Here is a 14,037-nt window from a genome sequence, read left to right on the forward strand (position 1 = left end):
TTAATGTCACCCTCATTTTAATTTCTTTCAGGGTTCTTCAAGCTCTCATATTCGCCAATCAGAATGCTGAATTTGCTCTTAATCTCCTCACAGCAGCAGTTAATTCCAAGAAAAGTGAGTTCTTTTTTTTATGGAAAAGAGAAATCAAACTTCGGTATATAAAAAATGGTTGACTACTTATTAAATGGAAATTACATGAAACAAACAGAACATATCAGACAAAGACTTTTACGAGTATGCTATTTTTTTTTTTTTTTTCTGTCCAAATTCAGTGAAATCTAAATTCTCAAACTCGGCCTATTTTCAATATTTTTTTTAAGTTGTGAAAGCTAATGAGATTTATTTTCTATCAGATATTCTATCAGAATATCTGACAGAAAATTTCTATCTGATAGACTATCTGCAAGGATATTCTATTTTTTTTTTTTTTTTTTTTATCAAATATCCTTGCAGATATTCTGCAATTTTGCCTCAAACAAAGGCAAAAAGATTTATCCTACGAAACTTACTTACACAGATGCATAATAATTTTAAACTATAATTATTTTACTAAAAAGATATATATATACACACACACACACACACATATATATCAAGTAAAATACCTGTGCACAGTGACAAAGGTCAACAATACTGAGATGCTGAAATATTTTCATGGCAACTTCTCTTGGCAAATGGATATCAAAGAATGGAATGTTATCGATTTCATCCTGAATAAAAGTATATTACGTAAAAAATAAAAATAAATGAAATAACACAATCATAAATTAACAAAATACATACATGCACAATGACACAAAATTCTCTGTACAATGCATATGTATCATCAAATAAAACTGAGCTGTTAACTCAGTTTTAATTCAATTTTCTACAACTCAATTTAAATACAGTTCAATTTTAAATTTACAATTCCATTTTAAGCTCAGTTCTACAGTTTTTAAGTGCTGTGCCTAATTGTTGCAAGAAAGCAGCAATAAGTCACAGCACTTTACATGCTTATGAATCCTGCATACTCCTGTCACTAAGAAAAATGGCACTTGTAGACATTTAAGATTTTCCTTTCTTTCTGCTAAAACAAAGAATGTAACTGATTCACAGAGATTTTTGGCTTGTTTTCTTTTGATACCTGTAAAGAAATGAAAATGACCTTTTGTGGTCAGTGTTATTTTTCCAGAAAATATTGAAGCCTTGAAATGCAGCAATAGACCAGTCAGCTCACAAAAAGAAAGACAGCTATGAACAAGGAATATCTTAGTGCTCTGTTCAACAAATTAGCCTTAGCATTAGTAGAGGCATATGATGCAAGAAAGCAAGCTTATGCAGCATTAGCCATAAAAAAAAAAAAAAAACCCCTTCCACTTCACCCCTCCATTCTTTCGAAATACCTGTCCAGCTGAGCCTTAAATTTATTTAGGCTATCAACTTCCACAACAAGGGATGGAAGTCTGTTCCACCAACCAACTACCTGCTGGCTAAAGGCAAATTTCCGCACATCTATCCAACATCTGTTTTTCCTCAATTTGAATTTATGCCCTCTCAGGTGATTATTCTGAGCAAGAGGCATTATCCCATCAGCATTGAGCATGCTCAAACCATTCAAGGCTTTGTACACCTCTATCAGATCACCTCGCCGGTGCCTAGTTTCCAGACACTGTAATTTGCAAAACTTAAGCCTTTCTTCATAAGAACAACCCTTCGTTCCGTTCACTAACCTTGTTGCCCGTCTCTGTACTTGTTCCAGCAGATCTACATCCTTCTTGAAATGAGGCCTCCAGACCTGTATACAGTACTCAAGGTGCAGCCTGACCATTGCCTTATTCAAGGGAATAATCACCACCCTATCCCTGCTAGAAAAATTCCTGTATATCATTGATAAGACACCATGAGCAACTCTTGCAGCCCGTCTGCATTGCTCAGAGAACTTCATATCTGCCTGCACAATTACCCCCAGGTCCTTTTCATTCTCTACCACTGTCAGTGTAGTACCACAGAGTTGATATGTTGCTCTGGGGTTGCTGTTTCCCATATGTAGTACATTACATTTGTCAAGGTTAAACTTCATTTGCCAACTCTCAGCCCATCTGCTCAACCTTTCCAGATCCTGTTGCAGCAGCATAGCGTCAGTAGCGTCCTTAACAACCCTGCCAACCTTTGTATCATCTGCAAACTTGGACATTAAGCTTGATATGCCATCATCAATATTATTTATAAATACAGAAAACAACAACGGACCCAACACTAAACCCTGAGGAACTCCACTAATAATATTAGTCCACGATGAGCAGTGTCCATTAATTACCACTCTCGGTCTTCTGCCACTCAACCATCCCTTTATCCATAGAAACAATTTGCCACCAATGCCACACTGCTCCAATCTGTGCAGCAGTCTTCCATGTGCAACAGTATCAAAAGCCTTTCTAAGATCCAAATAAATAATATCAAAGTTATTCCCTGCATCCAATTCTTTTGTGACTACATCATAGTATCCAATCAAATTGGTCAGGCAAGACCTTCCCTTAACAAAACCATGCTGTGTCTGGGCTATAACTGAATTCTTGTCAAGATGATTCTGCAGTGCTTCTTTAACCAGTGTTTCCATTAATTTTCCTGGAACAGAAGTTAAACTCATAGGTCTATAATTACTTGTGTCAGCCTTGATCCTCCTTTGTGAATTGGGGTTACATTTGCTCATCTCCAGTCTGTGGGTACCTCCCCTGAATCCAAGGAAGCTCTCATAATTATGGCTAACGGATTGCTTACTTCCTTTGCTGCCTCCTTTAACATAACTGGATAGATCCCATCCACCCCAGGTGCCTTTCTTGTATTTATCTTCAACAATTTCTCCTCCACATTACTCTCAATTATTACAAGACCATCTAGCTGATTGCCAGTGTTTACTTCATCTATGGCATTCCCCTTCCTGAATAACTCCTCATGTGTGAATGTAGATGCAAAATATTGATTTAGTTTGTTAGCTACCTGAGCAGGATCATGAACAATTGAACCATCGATATCAAGTGGACCAATCTGATTCATCCCATTCCTTCTAGAATTTACATAAGTAAAGAACTCCTTGCTGTTTTTCTTTGCATCCCTTGCCAAAGATTTCTCGTAATCTGCCTTCGCCTGCCTAACCTCCTTTGTAATTTGGTTACAGATCAACTTATATCTATCATAGGCTTCTGTGTCACATGTTAATTTATATGTATCCCATGCATTTTTCTTCTCTACCATATGTCTCATTAGTTCATCTGACATCCATTTAGGCCTGAACCTTGAACAATATTTCTTAGTTGGTATGTAAAGCCTAGTAGCTTCCAAGATAAGTTCTTTGAATGCTTCCCATTTTGAGTTTGCTGTTGGTAACATCATCCGTTGGTTCCACTGTATAGAATTTAAATACTGTCTCAGACCATCATAGTCGCCTTTACGAAAGCGATAACCCTTCCCTTTACCCCTGATGGTAGTTACCTCCTTGAGTAAATCCCACTTCAGCACACTGTGATCACTGCCACCTAGTGGTTCCTGTATCTGCAGATTCTTAATGCATGAAGAATCACTACTGATAATCAAATCAAGAGTATTGCTCCCTCTAGTTGCCTCCCGAACATGCTGATTTAGAAAACAATCATCCAATAAATCCACAAAAGCCTTGCTAGTGTGTGAGTGACCAACCCACAAATTCCAGTCAATATCCGGGAAATTAAAATCCCCCATTATAAGACTCTTTGATTTACTGGCCCACTCTATTTCCCTGTACAGTTTCTTGTTATACTCATCAGAGTCATTAGGCCTATAGCACACTCCTACTCTCAATTTTGATCTCCCAATACTTATGTCACACCAAACTGACTCGACATTGCACTGTCCAGCGATGTCGACTGGCTTCACTTCCTTGGATTTTATGTGTTTCTTAACTAATAGCATAACCCCTCCTCCCTTCCTATCCTGTCTATCCTTTCTGTAGACATTGTACTCCACAAATTCCAGTTCTGCATTACTTATATCTGTGTGACACCACGTCTCTGATATCGCAACAATATCCGCCTTTGATGCTTTGAGCAATACCTCAAATTCATCAAATTTATTTACCAAACTCCGAGCATTGGTGTACACGCAAGTATACATGCACCTGTTCTTTTTCTTAGCTACCCTAACACAACCCATGTGTTTACTTGTACCCCAATGACTCACAGCAGTCTCTGAAATATCCTGCATCTTATTTTTCAAGCTGCTGCTCATTCCAATAGAAGCAGTGCAAGAATCACTTTTACCTCTGCCAGTGGCTAATGTTAATCTATTAGTCCTTGTATCTCCCCAATCTAGCAGTTTTCCGACCCACCTAACACTGCCTCGATGGCATCAGCAAACATTCTTGCACCCTTTCTATTTAAGTGTATCCCATCCCTGTAGAAGCAGTCTCTCTTGTTAACAAGTACAGACCAGGCTGAAAAAAATTCTACCCCTTGAGCCTTGCACAATCTTTCCAGGGCCGAATCGATCGACAGGGCTCTCATCATATACTCCCTCCTATCGTGTCTGGGCAGAATTGCAGACACTTTCAAATTCAACCCTAATTCACGGCTTTTTTTCAACAGTGACCTGTACTTGTTAAGTAATTTCGCCGGTCTCCTACTCTTAAATGCTTAAACTGAATTTGAAATTATTTCCATACAGCTTCACAAGCAAAATAGCTGTGAAAAGAAAGTTACCATGTGGGAAGTCAATTCAAATCATGATTTAACTAAACCTTTCTTCTTTACTTCTTCACAAGCCAAACCATTAACTCACAGTAGCACCCACATATGATTCAGAATGACTTCCTACTGCAGCTCATGGCAACTTCCTGTGGACACATAGTGGTATAAGAAAGACAGCACCAAGCCACATATAGCTGATGTCATGTTTGCTTCTTTATTTTTTTCACACAATTTTTGACCTTTGTTGTTGTTATTTGGTTTTTAGGAGCATTAACAACTAAGGCCATATTGCTCCGGGGATATGCGGTGGTCATTCCCTGACCTTTCCGCATCCTTCGTATTTGGTGGTCACAGGCTCGAACCCCGGTCTAATCAAGAAGCGTGTGCTACGCACTGCTGCTCCTGCCCACCTGGCTACGCAGGTGCCTATTGACCCTTGCATACTGTCATAGTGTTATTCTGATCCTCACAGCTGCAGGTATTTATCGCCATCTCTGAAGTCTATCACACACACACAAGGACTTGAGAGCGATGACTGATTCAGATGTGTTATCACATTATTAGAGAGGAACCTCAGAAACCTTTTCATCAAACAGAGGACATATTGAATGTGTAAAATAAGAATGTTTACAAAACATTCTTATTTACAATTAATGAATAAACAAGTTTCTTAGGAACGTTAAATTTTTTTTTGCACCACCCTATGTTATATACAAGTATTAAAAGGAAACCAATTATTAATACAGAAAAAGTTTAATCATACAAATTATATTTGGAATTTAATCTAGTTATAAGTCTGCTTTTATGGGGAAGTGTTTGTATGCTGACTGCATATTAAAATAATAAATTATTATATAATTCATATATATTCATAAAAATTAAGTCAAAAATGCTGCTCTTATATGTGTTGCAGCAATTTGTTAACAGAATTTGTCAGACTATTTTCACTATAGTACCCTATAGTTTCACTATAGTACCAACAGCAAATTCAAAATGGGAAGCATTCAAAGAATTAATCTTGGAAGCTACTATGTTTTTCAATATTGTTCAAGATTCAGGCTTAAATGGATGATGGATGAACGAATTAGACATGTGACAGAGAAGAAAAATGCATGGGATACATATAAAATAACAGGTGACACAGAAGCCTATGATAGATATAAGCTGGTCTGTAACCAAGTCAAAGGTGGTTAGGCAAGTGAAGGCAGATTGCGAGAAACCTTTGGCAAAGGATGCAAAGAAAAAACAGCAAAGAGTTCTTTACTTATGTAAAGTAGAAGGAAGAGGATGAATCAGATTGGTCCATTTGATATCGATGGTTCAACTGTGATGATCTTGCTTAGGTAGCTAATAAACTAAACGAATATTTGCATTTACATTCTTTTTTTTTTTTTTTTTTTTTTTGATTTGATAGTTGTTGGCGCATCGGCTTCTGTGGCCATATTGCACCTCCCAAGGTTTTTGCAGTACTTTGATCCAAGCCCGAGGCGGGAATCGAACCCGCGACCTTTGGGTTGCCGGGCAGGTACTTTACCCACTCGGCTAGCCCGGTCGGCTCATTTACATTCACACACGAGGAGTTATTCAGGGAGGGGAATGTCAGAGGTGTATTAAACTCTGGCAGTAAGCTAGATAATTTTGTAATAACTGAGAGTAAAGTGGAGGAGAAATTGTTGAAGATAAACATAAGAAAGGTGCCCAGGGTGGATGGGATCTATCCATTTATATTAAAGGAGGCAGCAAAGAAGGTAAGCAAACACTTAGCTATAATAATTATGAGAGCTTCCCTGAACTCAGGGGAGGTACCCATGGACCGGAGATGTGCAAATGTGACCCCAATCCACAATGGAGGATCAAAGGGGGAGACAGATAATTACAGACCTGTTAGTTTAACTTCTGCTCCAGGGAAATTAATGGAGGCACTGGTTAAAAAAGCATTGCATGATGATCTAGACAAGACTTCAGTTATAGCTCGGACACAGCATGGGTTTGTTAAGGGGAAGTCTTGTCTGATCAATCTGATTGGATACTATGATGTAGTCACAAAGGAACTGGATGCAAAGAATAACTTTGATATCATATATTTGGATCTTAGTAAGGCCTTTGATGCTGTTGCACATGGAAGACTGCTGTACAAATTGGAGAGATAGGGCATTAAGGGTAAGTTGCTACAATGGATAAAGGATTGGTTGAGTGGGAGAAGACAGAGAGTGGTAATCAATGGACACTGCTCTATATGAACTAATGTTATTAGTGGAGTCCCTCAGGGTTCAACATTGGGTCCATTGTTGTTTTCTGTATTTATAAATGATATTGATGATGGTATATCAGGCTTAATGTCCAAGTTTGCACACGATATGAAGGTTGGTAGGGTTGTTAATGACACTAATGACACTAATGACAGTACGCTGCTGCGACAGGATCTAGAAAAGTTGAGCAGATGGGCTGAGAGGTGGCAAATGAAGTTTAACATTGACAAATGTAAAGTACTACATATGGGAAGGAGTAACCCAAGAGTAACGTATCAACTCTGTGGTACTACACTGACAGTGATAAAGAATGAAAAGGACCTGGGGGTAATTGTGCAGGCAGATATGAAGTTCTCTGAGCAGTGCAGATGGTCTGCAAGAGTAGCTCATGGTGTCTTGTCAATGATATAAAGGAAATTTTCTAGCAGGGATAAGGAGGTGATTTTCCCCTTGTGTAAGGCAATGGTCAGGCCAAACCTTGCGTACTGTATACAGGTCTGGAGGCCTCATTTCAAGAAGGATGTAGAGCTGTTGGAACGAGTACAACAGCTCTACATCCTTAGAAGGGCAACAAGATTAGTGAATGGAACAAAGGGTTGCTCTTACGAAGAAAGGCTTAAGTTTTGCAAATTACATTGTCTGGAGACTAGGCACCTGTGAGGTGATCTGACTGAGGTGTATAAAGCCTTGAATGGTTTGCGCATGCTCAATGCTGATGGGATTCTTCCTCTTGTTCAGAATAATCACCTGAGAGGGCATAAATTGAAATTGAGGAAAGATGGTTATAGGATAGATGTGCAGAAGTTTGCCTTTGGCCAGAGGGTGGTTGATTGCTGGAACAAACGTCCATCTGTCGTTGTAGAAGTTAATAGCTTAAATAGATTCAAGGCAGAATTTGACAAACATTTAGAGCGAGTGGATGGGTAAAATAAGGCTTTTTTTTTGGTTTTTTTTTTTTTGGCTGATGCTATATAAGCTTGCTTTTTTGCATCAATGTGTCTATGCTAATGCTAATGCTAAATGCTAATTAGACATATTAAATTTTTAACCAATACTGCTATCACTATAAGATCTACTGTTATGGCAATGATAATGGATTTTACATCTGAGGTACAATTTCTGACAAAAGTATTCCTTGTGCACAAGACATTTTCACAACACTCAACATTCTAATTATAGAAGGGCGGACTGTAAAGTGATGTCTCTTAGTTCATAACCACAGCACTTAGTTGACACATAAAGTTGCAACTGGGTTCTCCATGTAGCTAAGTTTCTAGTTAACAAGTTCACAGTAGTATTTCTGTGTGAAGTTAGTTTTAAATGAGTTTTATTGAGTTTCTGACCAAAATTTTATAGAATTCTCATTTGAAAAAAAAAAAAAAAAAAAAGACTTTAATCAATTTAATCCTGTACAATGAGTAATTGAACAAGTTCATAAAAAGAATCAAATGAGTAGGGCTTGGCAATGCAACCATGGCACTAATTTTGTTGATTGGATTTGAAGTTGTTCCATATAATTCATATAATCCAAAAAAAAAAAAAAAGAGTAAAAAACTAGATAAGAAAGCAGGCAAATTATGCACCTCCCTTCTCACATAGGAAACTATCCAGTTGACCTTTGAATTTCTTAAAACTGTTGGACTCAACTATCTGTGAAGGCAACTTGTTCCAATAATCAAAAACTTATTATTAGCTATATGGTGCAAGGAAGCCTGAGGCTTATGCTGCAATAGCCAAAAAAAAAAAAAAATCCCTAGTTACCCTGAGAGAGAGAGAGAGAGAGAGAGAGAGAAGCAGAAGGGAATCACTAAGAAAGAGAAGAATGATGATATTCAGCTCAGGACCCTGGGTGTGCCAAGCCCATGCTCACCAGATGTGAGCCCCCAGGGTTATATATCCTCTAGTTCTGGAATTCTTTATAACAGTAAAAATTTCACCTTCATTCATTTTACTAACCCCCTCTCAGTGCCTAATAAATCAATCAGGTTCCCTCTAAGGTGCCTATTTGCTAATCTGTAACTTGCATAATCAGTCTTTCCACATATGGTTGTCTTTTTCACAATCTCACCATGCGAGTTAGCCATCTTTGGACCCTTTGAAGTAGCTCAATGTCTTTTTTTTAGGTGAGTTCTTCATACTTGGACACAGTATTCCAAGTGCAGTCATACAATTGCCTTATACAATGGGATTATGACCTTCCTATCTCTACAGGCTATTGTTCGATAAATCATTGATAGGGCACCATGGCCTTTCTTGGCTGCCTGTTTAACTGCTCAGAGAATTTCATATCAACACATATTATACCTCCCAGCTTCCTTTTCCTCTACAGCTTTTAATTGAACCCCACCACCAAGTGTATAAGTTATTTTGGGGTTGTTATTCCTCAATTTGCATTTTGCTTTGCATCATGCACCTTCTACGTTAAAACACAGCAACCACTTCTCTCGTCATTCTTGGTCTGTTCAAGACTTCCTGAAGGAGCACTACTTGACACTGATCATTATCTACTTGCCCAATCTTTACTATCACTACAAATTTTGACATCACACCACATATCGCTTTGTCAATGTCATTTATGAAAATCAGAAACGGTGGTCCAAGGACTGATTCTTGAGGAACCACACTTCTGACTTTACACTAATATGAAAAATATCCATTAATCACAACCCACTGCCATCTGCCAACCTGTAATAAATATTATAATCATGCTAGTAATTGAAACATGCTCCAACTTATAGAGTAACCTCATGAGAGGTTACTGCGTAAGCTGAACAACCATGAGAAGAGTGAAAAGACTTTGTAAGAGAGAGAGAGTAAGAGAGAGAGAGAGAGAGAGAGAGAGAGAGAGAGAGAGAGAGAGAGAGAGAGAGAGAGAGAGAGAGATCACTATAAATCAACGAGCTTGAGAGAGGTTTTAGGAGCACTATGCCAGATGTGGGAGCAATGTATCATGCTTTTCAAATTTATGTGGTCAGTAGGCTTTTAGAAGGAAAGTAGCCCGGAGAACAAAAAATCGAGTGTGCACCCTGTATGGATGAAAGATGTTTTATGTATAAACATCTTTTACGACACCTACTAAAATTTGAACAGATAGAAACGAAATCATGAATGATGCAATTTATGCTCACACCCACTACTTACTCAATCGAATCAATGTTAGCGATAAATAGCGACACACGCCTGCTGCTCACTTTACCGAATCAATGTTTGGAAGAGGTTAGGCCAACAGCCTAATTACCCATTTGATTGTAGCTATTTGCTGAATAGTATGATTTCTAACAATACAAGTATTTGTATTGTTACAATCATACTATCATGTTGGATCATGTTACTTTGCCATGCTTTGTTGCAAATTACACATGCAGCACTACGAAATCTGAAAAAAAACAACGGTATCCATGCATAATACACTATCAAAACTATAACTTGGGTCAGGATCTCAACAAATACAAGTGTGAGATGGCAACGCTGCACATTCCATTTTGCAATGAGGAAACAGAGATATTGTCAGAGATGAAATATGTCAAGATATATGGCAACAATGATCTGCTCATACCAGATCGTAAATTGTATGAATCGGATTTGGACATTTGCAAAACGATTGAAATATATAAGACAATATGTCAAGACAACGGCGACGCTGACCCTGACTAAGCATGCGGTAACAACCTGCATAGCCTTGTAAAATGACTGCGAGAAGAAGACCCATTTTGAAACGGGTTTTCTTTTACAATCATCCAAACAGTGAGATGAATGAGGATCTAAAGCTTACCACGCTCAACAGACTCGGCACAATTGCAAAGGAACACGAAAACTTGATGACCAACGAGGACTTCTGCAACTTAATGAGAATGACCAATGACAAGCAAAAGATTCTACTCATACATGTATCCAGCATAGAACACCTCAGAATCAGGTGAACATCGAGGGACGAGGGCAAACTAAGGGCAGAAATGAAAGTCAGGTGTGTTTGTCTTCCTCGTCATTGGATGGGACAGGAGGACATGTTCTGATAGTGAAAGCAACTGAGGGATCGAGATTGAAAAATAGTGATGAGGTGTGTTTAGCAGTAACTAAAGAGTTTAAAAGCAGCTTAAAGAAAATTAGGATAACGAGGCTTCGGAAGATTAGGGATAATGGTGTGGTATTGGAGATGTAAACAGAAAAGGAACTACAAGAGGTAAAGGAGTGCAAAAGCATTAAACGATTGGGTGTGATTCTCTCGACTCCAGGGCGAAAAATAATATTGTATGATGTGGAAAAAACAATCAACGAGGAAGACCTGTTAGAAGACTTATACAATAAAAATTTACTAAATATGAACATCTCTATGGAGGAAGTGAAGATGGAGATATTTGTCCATTTTTGTAGTATTAATAAAGCAAAAACAGGAAATAATTGGGTCCTCCAGGTGTCAAGGCATATTAGAAGTCATTTGTTACTGCATGGTAGGATTTTCATTGGCTTCATGTCATATAAGTTTAATGACTTTCATTTAGTTACTTTGTGCTACAATTGTCAGGGATTTGGTCATACAGCCAGAACATTGGTGAGGGGAATGAAGGGATCCTCTTACCAAGAGAGGCTTAAGTTCTGCGAATTGCAGTGGCTGGAGACTAGGCACCTGCGCGGTGATCTGATTGGGATCCTTCCACTTGTTCAGATTACGAACCTAAGGGGGCATAAATTCAAATTAAGAAAAGACAGATGTAGAATAGATGTGCGGAAATTTGCCTTTAGCAAGCGGGTGGTTAATTGCTGGAACAAACTTCCATCTGTCGTTGTGGAAGTTGATAGGTTGAATAAATTTAAGGAGGAACTGGACAGGCATTTGGAGGGAATGGTGTGATTTTTTTTTTTTTTTTTGGCTGATGCTGCATAAGTTCATACACTTGCTTTCTTGCATCACATGCTACTACTACTACACATTATCGCACAGACCCTATCTGCAGTCATTATTCAGGTATAGGACACTCCTACACATTCTGTACTCATCAGCGAGAACAACTGATCTGTTCCAATTGTAAGGCAAAAAATCGAGCTGCAAATCATTCTGTAAGGAGTAAACAGTGTCCAGAATACTTGAATGCACTTAAGTTGGTCAAAGAAAGAGCACGGCAATTTGATAACATTAATGGCAGATATTGATAATCACTTAATTCTTAATCAGTACAATGCAAAATCGAATGGTAACCTACGTATACTACAGATTAATGCTCAGAGATCAAAATCGATGGCTGATGAAATTAGACTAGTGTGCAGCAGCGAGAATATTGATATAGCCTGCATACAGGAACCATACTTAGTGAAAGGTCGGCGTACAAGATATCCACTTTCAGCATGTGTACTCTGTGCAGATGAACTAGACTTAAGAGTCGCAATTGTAGTGTTTAATAAGGACATAGTTATTACTGTTATAAATTCGTTGTGCTCTTCACAGATGGTGTGCATAGGGGTAGAATCAGATCTTGCATCATTCTATCTATGTTGTATATATTGTCATCACTCAACAGACATTAATTTCTACATCAGGTACATGAAACTGGTTCAAAATTGCTTGGGTAGTAATTCAGTAATATTTGCAATGGATTCTAACGCAAGATCAGCATCGTGGTTTGATAGAATTACAAATAATCGTGGGTGTCAACTAGATGAATTCTTGGCTTGTTGTGGATTGTTTATACAAAATCTACCAAGTTCAGATAGTACTTTCTTCACTGTTAATGGAGAATCAAATATTGACTTGACAATCTGTAACGTAAGGGCAGCTGGTATCATGGATGATTGGCGATTAAGAGCAGACTGGGTCTGCTCTGATCATCGGGCCATTGTATTTTCTGTCAGGGACATAACAAAACTAGCTCTGTCTCAGGAACAGTTACAACGATTTGCTATAAAAAATGCAAAGTGGAATAGGTTTGATGAATATATTCATGTCCGACTTGGGAATCTGGGTATTCGGGCATTCAATCAGATGTCTGGAGAGAATGCAGTGGAGTTACTTCAGTGCTCTCTCTTTGAGGCTTCCAGCACATCTATGAAGAAAAATAACTGACTAACTCACCAGACCACCAGTTAAATGGTGGTCTGGTGAGTTAAGCCAACTTCGGAAGCAGGTTCATAAAGTGCGGAAAAGGTACCAAAGAAGTAAACGTAACAATGGGGAGGAGGAAGTTAGTGTACTTAAAGAAGAGTATCAGAGGATACGAAGTGCATATGTGCGTATGATATCTAAATCAAAATTAACTGCCTGGAGAACGTTGGTTAGAACAGTGGGCAATGAGAACCCATGGGGAATTATATATAAGCTATGTACTGGCAAGACTAAAATATATAATGGAGATACAGCATACTCTATTGGAGGTGTTGACCAGGAAAGTACGAGTTGGAGAGAAAGTATGTCTGCGATTTTGGATCATCTGATTGCAGATACTATCTCTGAGCAAGACAATGAGGAACAGATGTTGGTGAAAAGGCTTAATCATGCTTACTCTGGGGTACATGACGAGGATCCCTTTAGCCTGGCCTGATTGAACTCTGTGATGCAGTACAACGCATAAGGAACAATAAATGCCCAGGGATGGACCTCATTGAAGGAGAGGTCATTAAACGGGCTCATTGACTGATACCAGGGATCTTTCTTGAAGCTTTTAATAGCTGCCTGCGTGACGGGGGCCTTTCCATCACCATGGAAGAATGTCCTATTAAAGCTGATACTGAAGGGACCATCTAGGCCAAAGAATGATCCACGATCTTGTCGACCTATTGCCCTCCTCCCTGGATTAGGAAAGGTGTTTGAAAGGATGCTGGCGAGACGAATTACTGACTATACTGAAAAAAAAAACTTAGGCTGGTCTGGCAGACAATATGGTTTTACTCCAGGTCGTGGAACAGAAGATGCGCTCTGGGCATTGCTAAACTATATATTAGGCTCGAACAGTAAATATGTCCTTGGAATCTTTATTGACTTTGAGGGAGCTTTTGACTCCATTCAATGGAGCAGCGTTCTTATGATGTTGAGACTTGCAGGCTGTTCAACTAAGATCTTTAGGGTGGTAAAGGACTACTTCACGCACCTTACAGTGACT

General features: G+C 38.6%; 1 protein-coding gene across 1 annotated transcript in view; it reads right to left on the bottom strand.

The window, feature by feature from the left end:
- LOC150090870 (F-box/WD repeat-containing protein 8-like) overlaps positions 1-14,037 on the bottom strand; it is a 313,991-nt gene that overhangs the window by 290,229 nt on the left and 9,725 nt on the right. Inside the window, exon 2 of the mRNA XM_090380425.1 lies at positions 606-710. Coding sequence (XP_090236551.1) covers positions 606-710 — 105 coding nt within the window. The remainder of the gene's footprint in view (positions 1-605; positions 711-14,037) is intronic.

This window comes from Mastigoproctus giganteus, chromosome 1, assembly GCF_048544385.1.
Source record: "Mastigoproctus giganteus isolate SK-2022 chromosome 1, ASM4854438v1, whole genome shotgun sequence".
Lineage (NCBI taxonomy): Eukaryota > Metazoa > Arthropoda > Arachnida > Uropygi > Thelyphonidae > Mastigoproctus > Mastigoproctus giganteus.